This window comes from Lissotriton vulgaris, chromosome 9 (assembly GCF_964263255.1).
Source record: "Lissotriton vulgaris chromosome 9, aLisVul1.2, whole genome shotgun sequence".
Taxonomy (NCBI): Eukaryota; Metazoa; Chordata; class Amphibia; order Caudata; family Salamandridae; genus Lissotriton; species Lissotriton vulgaris.
The window spans coordinates 1,238,695,985-1,238,714,442 of NC_141697.1; the positions used below are offsets into that span (position 1 = coordinate 1,238,695,985).

Genomic DNA, 18,458 nt, shown 5'->3' on the forward strand with positions numbered 1-18,458 from the left:
GCAGGTGGTCATGCAGCTCGAAACAGGCTGCTACCGCTCGTGATGAGGAAGCTGTCACTCAAGTAGAAAATCTACTCAAGTGGCAGAAAGAAGCAGTGCCCTCTGGCTCCCCTTATGTTGCAATTCCGTCATTTTTACAGTGAGGAACAAGCTCCTAGCACTAAAAAATAATGCGAGCAGTGGAATGTATTGCAACTCTTCCACTCGCTGAACTTTGCAGTCTTGACAAGTTTTTGGGTAACTCCGTGGAGTGAAACCTGCGAGTTCCACCCACCCCTACTGGTGACTCTGACTAGAAATGGCTGCTATTTTACATTGCGCCTACCAAACAAAAGACATATTGTGGTATTACAAAGAGCGTACAGTGGGCTAAGATCCTACCCATTGCTTACCATTGGCTGGCTTTATTGTCACTCATTAAACTGCTTCTTATTCATGCCTCAGCAGCATGTCAATTTTGTGTTTGCTCCACCTGTAGGGAAAACCTCATTCTCATCTCTTCTGAGTGGCCGGGTTCTATGCTTCCGCAGCTTGCTTTACAAGCAGTATTTTTTTCATTTTAGTTAAGCACTCCATTACAGTGTTTTCTAGCTGTCTCCCTTATGTACTAAGTGTTGCTTTGACACTTGTGTGCTTCTTAACCCTGGGTGGTAAACTCCGCTCTGTTCGTGGAGTTTGCAGAGTTTTCCACACTCCGCTGAGCACACAGAGTTCCCAAAAACTCCGCTCAGCTTTGTGGAGCGGAATTTTTTTCCTCGCTCGCGCTCGTCAACGTCAAGTTGGTGAGCAAGGAAAATCCACCTTATGGTGAGATTTCTCAGCGCGGGTGGTAGGATTTCTCAATGCGAGTGGCCGCTGCAGGTCGCAAGCACTCGGGTTGAGAAACCTTCCGTTCAAGTAGAAAATCTACTCGAGCAGCAGAAAGGAAGCTGCACCTCTTGCACTGTGCATGGTGCAGGACGAGAAGATTTTGCAGCGCGACACAAACACCTGGTGCTAAAAATCATGACCCTAACACAATCGCGGAACTCCGCTTAGCGCTGCAGAGTTTTTTTGTTGAACTCCACCCAGACATAGTGCTTCTCCCTGCCCTCTCCATGTTTTTCTCACCCTTAAGTAATTCCTTCCCATTGCATTCTCACCCATGGGCTTCTGCTCTCCCTGCTCCATGTTGCTCTCTTGCCCGTTACTTTTTCTCCCCACTCAACCCTTCTTGTTGCTGCTTCTGATCTCTCAAACCCTTTGTTTTGTTTTCGCCCACCATGGCCATCTATGATACTCGTCCCCTTCCACCCACACACTTCGTATTGCTTCCCACTACCAGCACTTTAAAAAGAAAGCTTTTTCATCACTTAAAAAAAAAATAATAATATTTACTTACAGATGCAAATTGGTAAAGTAAAAAAAGGTCGTTCATGTCAGTTTGTAGGCACACACATGCATGGTGCACGTGCCTGCAAAATGATGCGACTGCCAAGTTATTGCATCTTTTTAGGTTGAGCCTTGGCTGGGCATGCATAGCTCTGCGAGAGGTGCTGTATTGAGGAATGGAACGAAAGCTCCGCCCTCTTCCTGCCCATCTTTTCCATTGGCTCCTGCTACAGTCCTTTCAAAATCGTTGCTTTTCATTCGTGAATAGGCTTACTAGTCCCTCCTTGGTACCACCTTGTCTGCATTTGGAATGTCCCATAACGACTTGACGTTTTACTTGTGGTCTTACACTGTCTGCTTTATCTAGTCGGTTTGCAGTATTTTCTTTAATGGTCTTCCTTTAGTCCAGCCATGGCGTCGATGCCCGCTTTTACATTTTTATTATTAATGTATTTGTGTTTTAATTTGCAGCGTGGTCCGCTTTCACTTTAGCAGTCGCGCTTCTTTATTTATTTAATGTGCAGCGTGGTCCACTTTCACTTTAGCAGTCGCGCTTCTTTAGTTATTTAATTTGCAGCGTGGTCCGCCTTCACTTTCGCGGCCACGCTTCTTTAATTAATTAGCAGTGCGGTTCACTTTCAGTTTAGCGGCCGTGCTACAGAAACTTGCTTTCTTTCTTTCTTTCTTTTTTTAAAGTGAAAGCTCCCCATGTCTCACTTTCACTTTAATGTTGGCAGCTCCCCTTTCTTTAGACGCTGCTTACTGTAACCTGAATACGGTGAGCAGCGTCTAAAGAAAGGGGCGTGGCCACCATTAAAGTGGTCTCACATTTGTGAGAGTTTGAGCTAATGGCATTAGAAATGACAATGCCTTTTATAAATGTGTTGCTTTTAAAAACACACAAATAAAAGGCATTGTCATTTACTATGCCAAAAGCTTAAACACTCCCAAATGAGAGACCTATTGCATTTACAATGCTTGCTTCACTTTGTCATCTTTATACATGCTGCACAGCATCAGGAATGCCATATAGCAGGTCTAAAAACTAGTGTTAAAGCCTGTAGGTCGCAGCGTACATACCTCTTGTCTGTGCCAATGTCCGTTCGCTCTTGGAGTGGCCAATGTTTGTCTAGCACAGAATGTATTGTATTGTATTGTAATTGCATTTATATAGCGCTTACTACCCCTGACGAGGTGTCGAAGCGCTTTTTCAGCGAGTAGGATGCTATTCCGGGACCCTTAGAGGATTAGTGTTGAATTAGTATAAGTGGTGGATAGGTTAGTTAGTTATTTGGATTTGAAATGATAGCAGAAGGATAGACGAGGAAAAAAAAGATTTGTATTTATAAAGTGCTAGTTACCCCTGATGGGGTGTTGAAGCACGCTACTCCGGAATCCCATAAAGAATTAGTAGTGAATTAGTATGGTGAAATATGAAGTAATTTCAGTGGTGGATATTAGTCAGTTATTTGGAGTGAGAAGGATAGCGGAGGGATAAAAGGGAAGAAAGGTTTGCATTCATATAGCACTAGTTACCGCTTTTCTGGCGAGTAGCATGCCACTCCGGAACCCATAAAGGATTTGTGTTGAAATTTAGTATAGTAAAATATGAAGTAATTTGAGTAGTAGATATGTTATTCAGTTATTTGGGTAGAGAAGGGTAGGTGGTGGGATAGTGAAGGGAAAGAGATTTGTATTTATATTGCGCTTGCTACACCTGATGGGGTTTTGAAGCGCAAGTAGTACGCTACTCTGGAACCCATCAGGATTAGTGTTGAATTAGTATGGCGAAACATGTAAGTAATTTTAGTGGTGGATATGTTAGTCAGTTATTTGGATTGAGAAGAGTTCGGGAGGGGTAGAAAAGAGGGAAGAGTTTAGAAAGGTTTGTTTAGAGGATGGGTATAGTAAAAGAGGTGTAAGATGATGCAAAGAGGGGTAGTGTAGGGGAGTGTCTAGAAAGGGTTATTTTGGGGATCATAGTAGTGGTATGGGGTTTGGGATAAATGAGAGAGTGCATGTAGAGGATATATTGATAGATGTATAGGATGAGAGATAGGTTAGTGCACTGGAAAGAGTGCTAGAAAGAAGTTTGAGATGAGCCAGAAGGTTGGGCTAGAAGATATATTGAGCGAAGTATAGGCTGAGAAATAGGGAAGTGCATTGGAAATGCTAAATTAGAAGAAAGTGATAAATATATTGATCCAGGAGTACATTGAAGGTATATAGATACATAAAGGAGGTATGTATATTGGGCAGTATTTCTGCCCCTAGTCCCGACCAGTCTCGAACAGGCTCAAACAGGAAACTGCCCTTGTCCTCTCTGCCCTTAGCCTCGACGCCCGGACTGAGACGCCCTAAGTCTGGCCTTTTTTATAGTCCTAGTAATCAGGAGACCCTTTCAGTCGATGGCAACCCTAGACCTAACACTATCCAATCACAACACTAGCCCTAAAATCTAGAATCAATAGGAGACCAAGACCTTACAGCCAATCTTAGCCCTAGTCCAAGCACCCAAACAGTTCAAAAACCCTGACCTCTACGTCCAATAAAGGCTCTAGCCCTACCAGTAGTCCCAAAACAAGTCCATGCAACCAATGGCACAGGTAGCCCTAGCCCCTACTTCCAATAGAAAGCCTAACCCTATTGTAAGTCCCACACCCAGTCCGGCACTTAATCACACCAGAAGCCCTAATCGCTACTTCCAATTAAAGGTCAAACCCTAGCCCTAGTCCCACCCCATTCCCAACAACCAATTACATAGGAAGCCCTAGTCCCTACTTCCAATAGAAATCCTAACCCTAGCCCTAGTCCCAACCCTACAATGATTGAATCACAGACCCAGAAACGAATCAGAACCCTCAAATACCCAACCAATGAGGACATTAACCCTAATCCAATAGAAACACCAGATACAACCACCAATCAGGATAGACATGTACCAACCACTAGCAGACCATATAAGGTCCCAGCGACCTCAAACAAGGTTTGTTCGCCAGGGAGTTGGAAGCTACTTCTCTTGTTCTGAATCTCCTAGGAGACAGACAGGCTCAAACCACACTTTGGACTTCAGCAGGTAAAGGGCATCACTAACTTGAAATCTAAACAATACTGTTTGAATAAAGCTTTACTCCCCCTGCTACCCCAAAAACGAAGTGCACAGGCCCTGATGTAGAAAAGTCCCTGTTGCTGCGGGGGGGGGGGCAGGGGGGCTGGTTTCACTGGCTTGTGAACACAAAATGGTGGCTGGTAGTACACTGTTTTAACATACAGGTCTTAGCACAGAGCAAAGGAGAAATTTAGAGGGAAAACAGAATTGTCACCAAGGAATGAGAGGGACAAACTACAGAGGTTGGACTGCAAATCCCACAATTCAACACACTAAATGGAGGCAATCATGGGCAGGGAAAACCACAAATTTAAAACACAGCACAGGTGATAAAATATGCAATTACAGGCAGGCTAAAACTACAATTTTTAACTGTAACAACCGCAGGCATAGACAGTAAACACAGAAACTGAAAAACGTTTTTTAAACAACTTTTTGTCTTGGGAAGAGACAGCACTAGTCTGTCTCCTTACCACTTCCTGGACTCTGCTCACTGCAATCTGGGGCACAGGTAGGCTGCAACTCACCCAGCAAGGCCTTAAGGGGCCTGGGCAGGTGTGAGAGGAGGGCTCATACTTGCCTGGTAGCTGAATAGCCAATGGTCTGCTGGCCTGGGCGTGGGGGCTGGGCAGCTGCTTCTCCTGTTCAGAATCTCCTAGGAGACAGACAGGCTCAATCCACACTTTGGACTTCAGCAGGTAAAGGGCCTCACTAACTTGAAATCTAACAATACTGTTTGAATAAAGCTTTACTCCCCCTGCTGGCCAAAATACAAAGTGCACCGGCGCTGATGTAGAAAAGTCCCTGTTGCTGGGATGGGGGGGCAAGGGGGCTGGTTTCACTGGCTTGTGAACACAAAATGGAGTTTTAGCATGGAACCAACTTCAATGACCAGGGTGTGAGCTGCTGTCAGTTGAGTTACTTCTGTTTTTGGCACAAACTAGACACAAGGACACTATTTTTTCTCAAATTAAGTGCTAAATTACAGCTTTGTATCCATAGAATGACCTGTAACCTTCCAAAAACATTTGCTTAATGTTAATGGCAGGGTTTTTGCACCCCCTCAGTCATGCAGTGACATCCATAGGGCAGTGGCTGGTGACAGAGGCCTGCTCCTGCCCACCCTCCCCCAGGGATCAGCGCTGCCTCTTGAATCCGTCTGTGAATCTCTCTAAGGTGTGGAGGTGCATGAACTGAGCCTGGAAAGGCTGTGGTCTCGTGAACACTGCTTCTCATCACTATGGCTTCCTTGCAAGTCAGGCAGAAAATGTGTCCCAGGAGCACCATTCGTGGGACACTCACACTCTGACACACGCATGCACGCACCACGCGTGCGCGCGCACACACACCATGCTTGTTGTATGCACGGTGGAGTGTTTGCTAACCTTGTGAATCTAACAGCCACCAGTGAATCCTGGTCAGCCTCTCCTTCAAGGTCGGGGTTTCTGCTCTGGTTTATGACCCTGCTCAGGGGGGTGCAGAAATCATCTTGTTATCTCAGGGGGTCTCTGTTGTAGCCACTCGGGGGGGGGGCTGCAGGAGCCAACAGGATAAATGAAACATTAGAATCATGTAGGGCTTCCCCATAGCACGCAGCACAAGCCCAATTGTCTCTTGGCGCCTTAGTAAGCGCTTACTTAATGGCACTCATTTTATCAAGCAGAATTAATGGCACTCATTTTATCAAGATGAAACTGGGGAAAGCAAAGATGAAAGCTTGAGTCTAGTGGGCTCACTGAGATTTGACGAGGTACCTCTAAAACAGGTGCTCATCCCCACTGGGCTACCTTTTCAGGGAACTGCTGCAAAGTTTCAGACTTGCTGAGGTACTATGCTTTGTGAAGCACTGGACCGATTCTAAAACTATTTGCTGCTCAGACACATTTTTCCACCTAACAGAAGTAATACAACTGCCTTTCTATGGGACTGAGGATTCCAAAGAAATAGTGCTACAGTGACATTTCCACCCTCTTGGAAGCTGTGACTGGACGGGACCCTTGGGGGCCTGCTGCCCTGGCACAAGGTGTCCCTCTGGCCCTTCAATAAGGTCATATCCTGAGGAGATGCTGATATTTCTAAGAGGGGTTAATTGTTGGTTCAAGGAGCAGTTATTCTCTCTTTCAGTCACTGGTGTTTTGCCCTGATCCTACCAGGCAGCGCAGCTGTTTGCTTCCAAAGACATACTGGGGGCTTCCCAGGAGTTTACTTGAGTGCAAAGCCCACCTGTTGCTGACCGTTGGCTTGTTTTATTGTCACTCCTGCTTTCTATTCTGTGGCTTTTCTTGTTTCAGCCTGTCCATCTGCTGTCTGACTCTCCATGGAGCATACCCTCTTTACCATCTCTTTTTAGGTCTCGCCTGCCGTTGCAGCGCGAATGCGCTGATCGCTCTGCGAGGGCTTCTTGGAGTCAATACGGTTTCAGAAGTTCGCTTTCGGCTCCCCCCCTCTTTTCCATTGGCTTGCGTCATCGTTTATTTTAAATGCTGGTGCGTGATTGGAAATTGGGCTTTTTTGTAACCGCCCTGTCCAATTTTAGGACCACCCATCTGGACAGGCCAATGCCATCTTTATTTCCCGTGACGTAGGAGGGTTTAATCCTAGCTTGCTCCTCAGCCTACAATAAATCATGTAAGTAGAGAAGCCGTCACAACTGTCCGAATAGGAGCGGCTGGCTGTGTTTTTTTTTCTCTTCATTTTATGTAACTGGTTGCATGCAGCCTCCGTTTCCCCTCACAAATCAGGTCTACCTCCTCACAATGCCCACCAGTGCCAGCTCTCACCCCTCCCATCAGTTCAATGCCCACCAATGCCAGCTCCTCATACCACCTCCCATTGGATCTACCTCCTCCTCACAGTGCCCACCAGTGCCAGCTCCTCACACCTCCCAACGGTTCTACCTCCTCACAGTGCCCACCAGTGTCAGCTTTTCACACCTTCCATCAAAGTTACCTCCTCACAGTGCCCACCAGTGCCAGCCCTTCACACCTCAGATCGGGCATACCCTCACCCAATGCCCACCAGCGCCAGCTTCTCACACCTCCCAGCACGTGAACTATTTTGGGGTAATTTTAACAGTGGTTTGATAATAAAAAAAAATAGGAAAATCAGCTATGAATTATTCAAGTGCTAGCACAACAGGGGGAGCAGAAAGCTACATCTGAGTGGGTGGGGCCTCAGTGAGTGTCTGAGGGCAGTGGTCCCTAGTTTATTTTCAGTGACATCAGAGGCAGCGGCCTTTAGCCGCAGGGAATGACTGGGGGACATTTAAGAAACGACCTTGAGAGCCATGTGTCGGTATTCAAATGTACTGGTCTATATAGGATGAAATGTCAAAGAGCTGTGATTAAAATAGTTATTATCTCAAAATACCGACACTGAAATTTGCCATCGATTTGGTTGTCTCTAGCTCATTAATCTGGTATTCTAAATGTAAATTTCCCCCTCCCATGTTTAAATCTACATATTTTTTATTTCCATCTTATTTTAGCATTTGAATATATTTTTCCGCTTTTACTTGTTCATTGTAGGGTGAAGACACCAAATCCTTGACCCTTGTTCTCCATCGTGAATCTGGCTCCCTTGGATTTAATATTGTCGGTGGCCGGCCTTGTGGGGTACGTCAACATTTGCAATGTCCTTTACCTTTGGTGGCGCGTATAGTGAGATGCTAGTGACGTCATAGACTGCATGCTTTGTTTTCAGTTCCATGTGCAAAAACGTCCACTCATTACGACTTGAAAAATTTATCATTTCTTTGTAAGGGGGGATGAGGGTGTCATTTTTTTTCTATTGTGAGTCATGAATTGCTTGTGAAAAAAAAAAGTAAAAAGTCAGAAGAATACAAAATTCGACTTGTTTTGGGCTTTCCTGTGAAAATCTGCATTTTAACATCACTTTTACTATTGAATAATTACTTTATTCTCATCCCAGGTCTTGAAAACATAATTTTGGTCTGCCTAAATAATGCTTTTAGTGAACTTGAGTTTATTGATTTGGCGTAACTTTATCTTGCATAAGAGTCGCCTTCCAGTGTGAATGTCCTAAAGAAAACGTACCAAGTGCAGCGCACATCGATTTCAGTAAACTTTCTAGAGTAACCCCGCAATCATTTTCAGCACAATACTAGCAGTCGCAAAAACAAGTTAGACTGTACCGATGAATACTGTGAAATATTAATGTGCAAAACTCAAAGGAAAGCAGAAAACCGTGCAAACAAAGCTGAGGCAAATTAGGAATTTTTCAAACGTTTGCTGCTGTACCCGAAACTTACAAGCCAACTCTTAGAGAAAAAATGCAATTGTTTCCTTAAATTAATCTAAAATATTTCCAGATAATTTTAATTATTGTCTTCATTTAATGTTATCTTTGTGGCATTTTATACATCCTTTAAAAACAATAATGTAGAAAAATGGTAATAGTGAAAGTAAAAGCGCCTTCCGAACCCATCTCAAAGTTGTGTGCTCAGGTCTCAAGGGCTCAGCCGCGAAGGATTCTGGGAGAAGTGAATCTGTTTTCATTCACGAGATCTGCGCAGACAGGACAGAGGTGCATTTGTGTGCAGTGCTTAAAATGGGAGGGTGCTGTGCAGTACTGAGCACCTGCACTTCTTTAATTGCACTTCACGGCAACCGTACACTTCATTTCAATGGAATCAGTAGAGTTTGTACAGCTGCAATGTTTCATGTAGTACAAATTTACCATCAGTTGTGATCAGTATAAAAATCTTACAGCCGTCATGTTGCCTGTAGTTTAAAGTTACTCTCAGCTGGGGTCAGCACAGAGCTCTTACAGCCGCCATGTTCCCTGTAATGTAAAGTTACTCTCGGCTGGGGTCAGTACAGAGCTCTTGCAGCCGCCATGTTGCCTGTAGTGTAAAGTTACTCTCATCTGGGGTCAGTACAGAGCTCTACAGCCGCCATGTTGCCTGTAGTGTAAAGTTACTCTCATCTGGGGTCAGAACAGAGCTCTTGCAGCCGCCATGTTGCCTGTAGTGTAAAGTTACTCTCAGCTGGGGTCAGTACAGAGCTCTACAGCCGCCATGTTGCCTGTAGTGTAAAGTTACTCTCATCTGGGGTCAGAACAGAGCTCTTACAGCCGCCATGTTGCCTGTAGTGTAAAGTTACTCTCAGCTGGGGTCAGTACAGAGCTCTACAGCCGCCATGTTGCCTGTAGTTTAAAGTTACTCTCAGCTGGGGTCAGTACAGAGCTCTACAGCCGCCATGTTGCCTGTAGTGTAAAGTTACTCTCATCTGGGGTCAGAACAGAGCTCTTACAGCCGCCATGTTGCCTGTAGTGTAAAGTTACTCTCAGCTGGGGTCAGTGCAGAGCTCTACAGCTGCCATGTTGGCCCGGTGGACCTCGGACAGACGGACTCTGCCAGCCGTGCCCTCGTACTGTAAGGATAATTATGTGTTCCCACTAACTTCAAAGCGTAGAGGCTTTTATGCCCGAGGACTCGCAGTTACGTTGTACCACCCATGCCAGTGGGCAGCCTTCCTGTGGGCGAAGGGGCCCCTGGTACGTGGGCAGGCAGCGGCGTGGCTGCAGGAGCCAATGGCTTTACTCTTGTGATGGGGTTTGGGGGGGGGGTGGAAGGGGTCTGACCCTCTCCAGGGGGCACCGCCTGTGTCTGTGCCGTTACTCAGTAACTCGGTGCTAATGAGCTCAAGGTAAGATTAACAGCCTTTAATGAGGGCATTAACGGAGAGTTATTCATGACAGTGGATGCCTCTAAGGTCACGCCCTCCATCCGTTTCCGGGGTCAGTGTTGGGTCCAGGTGGAGTGCCTGTGTGACTCTGCAGGGCGGGGTTTGAGGCCTGAGTGCTCCTGGTGTTTCCTTCCTTGACACCCCCCCCCCCCCCTTAGCGCCCCTCCCCCCACGGTTAGCACCTGTCCACCTGCTCCCACCTTACAATCAGGTGTGCGTGAGGTCGGTACCTGTGCACAGGAGGGTGGAAAGCTTTGGGGCATCCGAGAGGGGAGCGCAGCGTTTCCTGCGCTTTACCCATGTGCATTTTTTAAAGATAAAAGATGGTTCGAGAGAAAATATACTCTGTGGTGAACAGGTAAAGTAGTTTATTCCACCGCAGAAACAGCTGCAGCATTCAAACCTGGATAGAAAAATGTGACCCGTGATTTCCTTAGGAAATTCAGAAACATCTGCGCGTGACGTGACCTGGCGTGATCGCACCTCGCTGGCTGCCCACGACGACCCTGCGTGGGTTCTTTCACCATCAAAACCATCTCACAATGCGGAGTGAAAACCTTGTGGCCAGAGGCGAAGAACAACCGAGAACAACTGCAGACTCCACAGGGGGCTAAACCAGGGCAGTTTCAAACCTCGCGGTGGGAATCGAATCCACTCAGCACTGGTCAACGTGTGACCCTTTCCTCTCCCCCCAGCCTTGCCACCCGAACCCCTTCATGTTCTCCACCGCACCCCTTAGAACATGTCTCAAGCGGGTCCCAAGAGGCCACCTTCTATTCTGCCGTCTCTTACACGTCATCGTTGTTCACCCCCAAAGACCCCTGCAGTGAGGAGGATTCATTCCCTCTCCTCGCCAGGACCCCTACAGCCCATCTGCCTCCCCTGTTTCCACCACTCCTCTCACCCCCCCCCCCCCCCCCCCCTGGTGCTAGTAGTCCGTTAATGCGGCCTTCCTGCAGTCCTCCTTCTCCTGGAAGCCTCCAGTCTCCTTGCCTTGTAGGTCTGTCTGTCTGTTCTTCAAATGCCTGTTTGGACAAAACCAATATTTATACTGAGCTTTCCATCAGCCCATTGCTTATCTTTTGTTGTCCTTGTTAATCTCATTTTCGTGGTTTATATTAAGCCTGGGTGTAGTGGGCGTAGTGGGGCTACGCGGAGTGCCACGGAGCTGAAAACAAACTCTGCACACTCTGCGTAGCTCCGCGACGCGCCACCCAGCTCCCACCCACTCTTATTAAAAATGATGTGTAAGTGTATCTCCAGCAACCCCCGCTCTTACCTGTGGCTGTGCCCGTCGCCGGTATCGCCAGCACCCCCCACCTGCTTTTACATGCCACGTCCGCAGGCCGCGAGCACAGGGGCCACCACGTCTACCTATGCCACTTACAGGGGCCACCACGTCTACCTATGCCACTTACAGTGTGCTTCCACCAACCACAGCACATGGCATGAGGGAGCAGGTCTGCCCCCTACAACTACTGGCTTGTTTCTTTGTCAATTATGGCATTTTGATCATACCCTTGTGCACACACGCCTTGCCTGTTCGCGTTGAGAAAGCTGCTGATCGAGTAAAAATCTACTTGAGCGGCAGAAAAGGAAAGCAGCGCTCGCTTGCGCTCACTTGCCCTGTACAGGGTGCCGTTCGCGATGATTGCACAGTGCAGACAAGCATCCGGCTCTGTTAAATCGCTGCAAACAGCTTTTTTCTACTGTATTCCGCTGCTCGGGGAGTTCCGTGTAATGCGGCGGAGGTGTTTTACCACTTCGCAGAGTTCAGCGTAGCACAACTCCACGAACTCCACCGCGGGTTAAAAAAGAAGCCTGCAGTGCCGCGCCCTGCTGTGATCCAGTGAAGATACAAGTGACGTCGACGCAGACTGCGGGGGGCGCTCATCATGAGTCTGGAGTGTAATGACCCCGAGCCTGTAAGAGGAGCCCCCCCCCGGGGTGCTGCAGACACATGTGCTGGGCAGCACCAGTGCACGAGTCCCCCCTCCCCAGGGGTCCTGGGGGCTCCTGCCCATGGCAGCTGTCCTGACCTCCTCTGAGCTGGGACTGCAGGCCTAGTATGGTTTATGAGTTGACCCTTCATAATCAGCAAGCATGGGAGAGGAATTTCACCCCAGAATAGCAGGACAGCCCTGGAGGGCGGCCACGAGCCCGCCCCAACAACAAGTGAGCTGGTGTGGAGAAGAGAGGTGGTGCATGGCACCGCGACGGACGAGCCCTGCACGGCGGAAGATGACCGGAGGAGGAACAGAAGTGTTCCTGTCCGGAAGCTGCAAGTCTAGCTGGAGCTTCCTCAGAAACCACTTGCCGTGCATGCTGGGTAGCTATCGGCCTGGAGAGCAGAGCTCTGGTCACTGGCACGCCCGGTGGAAGATATGTATCCCATAATACCACCCGCCAGCTGACCGGTTCAGGGAACTTGAGAGCTGCTCTTTGGATTGGGGGGAGTGGGGTGGGAGAGAAGCCAGTAATCTGAGGGGTTGACTCACAAAAACCACAAAGGCTTCTTGGGACATATATTACATGTTCAAATAGGAAAAGTCACAACGTCAGCAAGAATCACCTGACCTGATCCCTACGTGAAATGAGGGGTGTAGTTTACACCTAAAATTGTTTCCTGGTAGAAGGAAATCTAATTTGATGTCCTTGTTAATGCAATTTTGGGTGCTTCTCTCTTGGCAGGGCCTCAGAACAAGCAGAGACTTAGGACAGGCCCTGTCCTTAGCACCGGCACTGTCCTTAGCACCGGAGATACAAAACTCTCCTGGTACTAGCGAGGCAGGGGGCAGGCCTTACAGAAAGAAACACCTGTGCTGAGGCAGGACATGCCCCAAGCGAAGGGCCAGTGGTGGGGCTGAGCTTCTCCTGAGGCAGGGCCTGTCCTGAGGCAGAGCTTGTCCTGAGGCAGAGCCTGTCCTGAGGCCGGGCCTGTACTGAGACAAAGTTTGTCCTAAGGCAAGGCTTATGATGGGGCTGAGCCTGTCCTAAAGCAGGCCCTTTCCTGAGGCAGAGCCTGTGAGGCAGGGCCTGTCCTGAGGCAGAACCTGTCCTGAGGCAGGGCCTGTCCTGAGGCAGAGCCTGTCCTGAGGCAGGGCCTGTCCCGAGGCAGCCCTGTCCGGAGGCAGAGCTTGTCCTGAGACTGAGCCTGTCCTGAGGCAGAGCTTGTCCTGAGACTGAGCCTGTCCTGAGGCAGCCCTGTCCCGCTGCAGGCAGTCTTGTGGGCAGACGGTCCGGTGATTGACAGCCCTAATCCCCCGTCAGGGCGTCCTCTTGAGGCGTCTGCTCATTGGCGGGCCCCGCAGGCGCTGCCGTTACTCAGTCACCAGCCCTGGCAGCTTCAGTCAATGATAAACCCTCCCACCTCCCCCCCCCAGGCCCCCTGGGGGGTTTCTCATCACTGAGGCCGATGCGTCGCTTTTACGCTTTGCTGAGATCCCTCACTTAATGTGGGATTCCAGACAAGGACCGGGTCGGAGGGGCCGTGGCTGTCATCGGAATGTGCCCTCCCCGGGGCCCCAGGGGGGGCACTGCGCGATGGAAGCTGAATGGGTGTGACCTGCGGACCCACCGTGTCTCGTGTGCCCTCGCTGTGGGACGGGCATGCCCTGGTGCCCCACAGTGTCTCGTGTGCCCTCGCTGTGGGACGGGCATGCCCTGTTGCACCCCCAGTGTCCCTGTCTCGTGTGCCCTGGCTGAGGTATACACATGCCCTGGTGCCCCGCTATGTTTCGTGTGCCCTGGGTGAGGGACGGGCATGCCGTGGTGCCCCACCGTGTCTCGTGTGCCCTCGCTGTGGGACGGGCATGCCCTGGTGCTCCACCGTGTCTCGTGTGCCCTCGCTGTGGGACGGGCATGCCCTGTTGCACCCCCAGTGTCTCATGTGCCCTCGCTGTGGGACGGGCATGCCCTGGTGCCCCACCGTGTCTCGTGTGCCCTCGCTGTGGGACGGGCATGCCCTGGTGCCCCACCGTGTCTCGTGTGCCCTCGCTGTGGGACGGGCATGCTCTGGTGCCCCACAGTGTCTTGTGTGCCCTGGCTGGGGTTAGCAAAAGACACACAATTGATGGATGGAATGCAGAACAAATCAAAACATTCACCCCCAGTCAAGAGATCTGGGTTGAATCTTCATTCTTTTGCTCACCCTGCCCCCCCCAGTTTAGACCTGGCCATATACAAATCAGTCTGACCCTGTGCCTCATGGGAACAGTCCAGCCCGAACTGCCAAGCCAGGTCTTCCCTGGACCGGAAACAAGCATCCTGGGACTGGATTCAAGGTAACACCCTTCATCAGCCAGGCTAGCTTGAATCCAGTGGCAAAGTGAGCAAGGTCCTAGGATGCTTGTGAAGACCTGGCTTGGCAGTTCGGGCTGGACTTTTCCCATGAAGCACAGGGTAAAGATTGATTTGCATGTAGCTGTGTCTGAACTGGGGTGGCAGAGTGAGCTAAAGAATGATGATGGATTCAACCCAGATCTCTGACAGGGGGTGAGTGTCTGAAAAGTTTCAGTGCTCCGTTCATCATCTCCTTGTGTTTGCTTTGTTCACCCTAATTTGGCAGGGTATGGCCAGATGTGGGTCCGTTGCTCACTTTGCCATTGGATTTAAGCTAGCCTGGCTGATGAGGGCTGTTAGCCCAAAACCGGTCCCAGGATGCCCCCCCCCAAAAAAAAAATACATCAACAAAAAACAGTCCCAGAATGCTTATTTCTGGTCCAGGGAAGGGTTTGGCGGGGAATGATTATGAATCCAACCCAGAGCTGTGACTGGGGGTGAATGTCTGAAAAGTTTCAGCTCCTTGTGTTTGCTTTGTCCTGTGTCCCCTGTTGTGTGACTGCCCATGCAGTGGCGTAACGAAACATGAGGGGGCCCCCCTGCAAACTACATGGAGGGGGCCCCCCTCCCATCCTCCATGCCTGTCTAGAGCTCTCAGGCCAGCGACCCGCCATACTGCAGGGGATGCGGGCGATTGTTACGCCACTGTCACCAATGCAGCCGTTAATAGTAACACTGGATGGTGGAGTTAAAGGTTGGGCTTAGTCTGCCAGCAGGCTGTCATAGGTGGTGGTCCATTCATTACAGGGTCCCTGCCATCAGTAGGCCAGGAAAGTTTGCCCAATTTTAGGTGGGTTTCCTGATGTAGACTCCTGTCATGATATACAACATCGGGCCCACTCATCGTTTAGTTTTGACAAAAGTGCATTCACTGCTCCTTCCCGTTTCCGTTTTAAAACATTGGACAAAGCGACAATGCAGTATTTCAAAAGCAGATATAACTACAAAGAGCACATTTTGATAATACATTTTTATTTTTATTAGATAATAGCAATCTTAAGAGGCATTGCATAGCTTCATACCCACTTTGACCCCAATTCCATCACAGTCCATCTCTCTCTGTCAGTCAGTCTATCTCTCTCTGTCATTCAGTCTCTCTTAGTCAGTCACTTAGTCAGTCAGTCTCTCTCTCTCTCTCTCTCTCTCTCTCTCTCTCTCTCTCTCTCTCTCTCTCTCTCTGTCTCTCTCTGTCAGTCTGTCAGTCAGTCTCTCTCTCTGTCAGTCAGTCTATCACTCTCTGTCATTCAGTCTCTCTCAGTCAGTCTCTCTCAGTCAGTCAGTCAGTCTCTCGCTCTCTATCTGTCTGTCAGTCAGTCTCTCTCTGTCAGTCTCTCTCTGTCAGTCTCTCTCAGTCAGTCTCTCTCAGTCAGTCTCTCTCAGTCGGTCTCTCTTAGTCAGTCTCTCTCTCTGTCAGTCAGTCTCTCTCTCTCTGTCAGTCCCAGTCTCTCTCTCTGTCAGTCAGTCTCTCTCTCTCTCAGTCAGTCTCTCTCAATGAGTCTCTCTCAGTCTGTCAGTTTCTCTCTCTTAGTCAGTCTCTCTCTCTGTCAGTCAGTCTCTCTCTCTGTCAGTCAGTCTCTCTCTCTCTCTGTTAGTCAGTCTCTCTTTCTCTGTCAGTCTCTTAGTCTCTTTCTCTCTCTGTCAGTCAGTCTCCCTCTCTGTCAGTCAATCTCTCTCTCAGTCAGCCAGTCTCTCTCTCTCCCAGTCAGTCTCTCTCTCTCCCAGTCAGTCAGTCTCTCTCAGTCAGTCATTCTCTCTTTACCCCATTCAGTCAGTCTCTCTCTCGCTCTGTCAGTCAGTCTCTGTCAGTCAGACTCTCTCACTCAGTCAGTCTCTCTCTCAGTCAGTCTCTCTCTCAGTCAGTCTCTCTCCAAGTCAGTCTCTCTCTGTCAGTCTCTCTGACAGTCAATCAGTCTATCTCTCTGTCAGTCAGTCTCTGCTTCTCTCTCTCAGTCTCTCTTTCTCAGTCAGTTTCTCTCTACCTTAGTCAGTCTCTGTCAGTCAGTCAGTCTCACTCTCAATCAGTCTCTCTCTCTCTGTCAGTCAGTCACTCTCTCTCTCAGTCAGTTTCTCAGTCAGTCAGTCTCTACTCTCTCTCCATTCTTTCTCTCAACTCTGTCCACTCTATCTCTACTGTCTCTCTCTCCACGGTCTCTCCTCTGTCTCTCTCTCCACTTTCTCTCTCCACTCTCTCACTATCTCTCTCTCCACTGTCTCCCTCCACTGTCTCCCTCCACTGTCTCCTTCCACTGTCTCCCTCTACTCCCTCTCTCTCCACCCTCTCCCCCTTCTCTCTCTCTACTTTCTCTCCACTCTCTCTCCACTCTCTCTCTCCACTCTCTCTCTCCACTCACTCTCTCCACTCACTCTCTCCACTCACTCTCTCCACTCACTCTCTCTGCATTCACTCTCTCTCCACTCACTCTCTCGCCACCCACTCTCTCTCTGCTGTCTCCCTCCACTGTCTCTCTCTCCACTGTCTCTCTCTCCACTGTCTCTCTCTCTCCACTGTCTCTCTCTACTCTCCACTCTCTCTCCACTCTCTCTCCACTCTCTGTCTCTCTCTCCACTCTCTCTCTCTCTCCACTCTCTCTCTCTCTCTCCACTCTCTGTCTCTCCACGCACTCTCTCTCTCCACACTCTCTCTCTCCACTCTCTCTCTCTCTCTCCACTCTCCACTCTATCTCTCTCTCTCTCCCCTCTCTCTCTCTCTCCACTCGCTCTCTCCACTCGCTCTCTCCACTCGCTCTCTCCACTCGCTCCCTCCACTTGCTCTCTCCACTCGCTCTCTCCACTGTCTCTCTCCACTGTCTCTCTCTCCACTCTCTCTCCACTCTCTCTCTCTCCACTCTATCTTTCTCCCCACTCTATCTTTCTCTCCACTCTCTCTCTCTCCACTCTCTCTCTCCACTCTCTCTCTCTCTCTCTCCACTCTCTCTCTCTCCACTCTCTCTCTCTCTACACTCTCTCTCTCCACTCTCTCTTTCTCCACTCTCTCCAGTGTCTCTCCATGCTCTCTCCACTCTCTTTCTCTCCACTGTCTATCTCCACTCTCTCTCCACTATCTACTCTCTCTCCACTGTCTCTCTCCACTCTCTCTCTCTCTCTCTAGCCACTCTCTCTCTCCACTGTTTCTCTCCACCGTTTCTCTCCACTCTCTCTCTCTCCTCTCTCTCCCACTCTCCCTCACAAAGTAGTGTGCGTTCCATGGGTGTCCGCAGAAATGTTTCCAGGGGGGGCACATTTTTAACTTCATCACCATCCCCCTTCCACCCTTCTCTCCTCTGCCTTGCACCCTTCTTGCCCTCCCTCTTGCACCTTTTCCCCCTCCCCCTTGTATCCTTCTCCCCCTCCCCTTGTACCCTAGTCCACCTCCACCTTGAACCCTTTTCTACCTTGCTCCATTCTCCCTCTGCCTTGCACCCTTCTCCCCTCTGCCTTGCACCCGTCTCCCCTCTGCCTTGCACCCGTCTCCCCCTCCGCCTTGCACCCTTCTCTACCTTGCACCCTTCTCCTCTCTTCCTTGCACCCTTCTCCTCTCTGCCTTGCACCCTTCTCCCCTCTGCCTTGCACCCTTCTCCCCTCTGCCTTGCACCCTTCTCCCCCTCCACCTTGCACCCTTCTCCCCCTCCCCCTTGCATCCTTCTCCCCCTCCCCTTGTACGTTCCATGCGTGTCCGCAGAAATGTTTCCAGGGGGGGCACATTTTTAACTTCATCACCATCCCCCTTGCACCCTTCTCTCCTCTGCCTTGCACCCTTCTTGCCCTCCATCTTGCACCTTTTCCCCCTCCCCCTTGTATCCTTCTCCCCCTCCCCTTGTACCCTAGTCCACCTCCACCTTGAACCCTTTTCTACCTTGCACCATTCTCCCTCTGCCTTGCACCCTTCTCCCCTCTGCCTTGCACCCTTCTCCCCCTCCACCTTGCACCCT

The 18,458-nt window shown here is 49.6% G+C and overlaps 1 protein-coding gene across 2 annotated transcripts in view; it reads left to right on the forward strand.

The window, feature by feature from the left end:
- PDZRN3 (PDZ domain containing ring finger 3) overlaps window positions 1-18,458 on the forward strand; it is a 597,986-nt gene that overhangs the window by 62,903 nt on the left and 516,625 nt on the right. The window contains exon 2 of one of the 2 annotated variants that reach the window (XM_086939398.1): window positions 8,008-8,094. The exons of the other annotated variant lie outside the window; for it this stretch is intronic. Within the exon in view, the coding sequence (XP_086795524.1) occupies window positions 8,008-8,094 (87 nt within the window). The remainder of the gene's footprint in view (window positions 1-8,007; window positions 8,095-18,458) is intronic. 2 annotated transcript variants of the gene reach the window in all.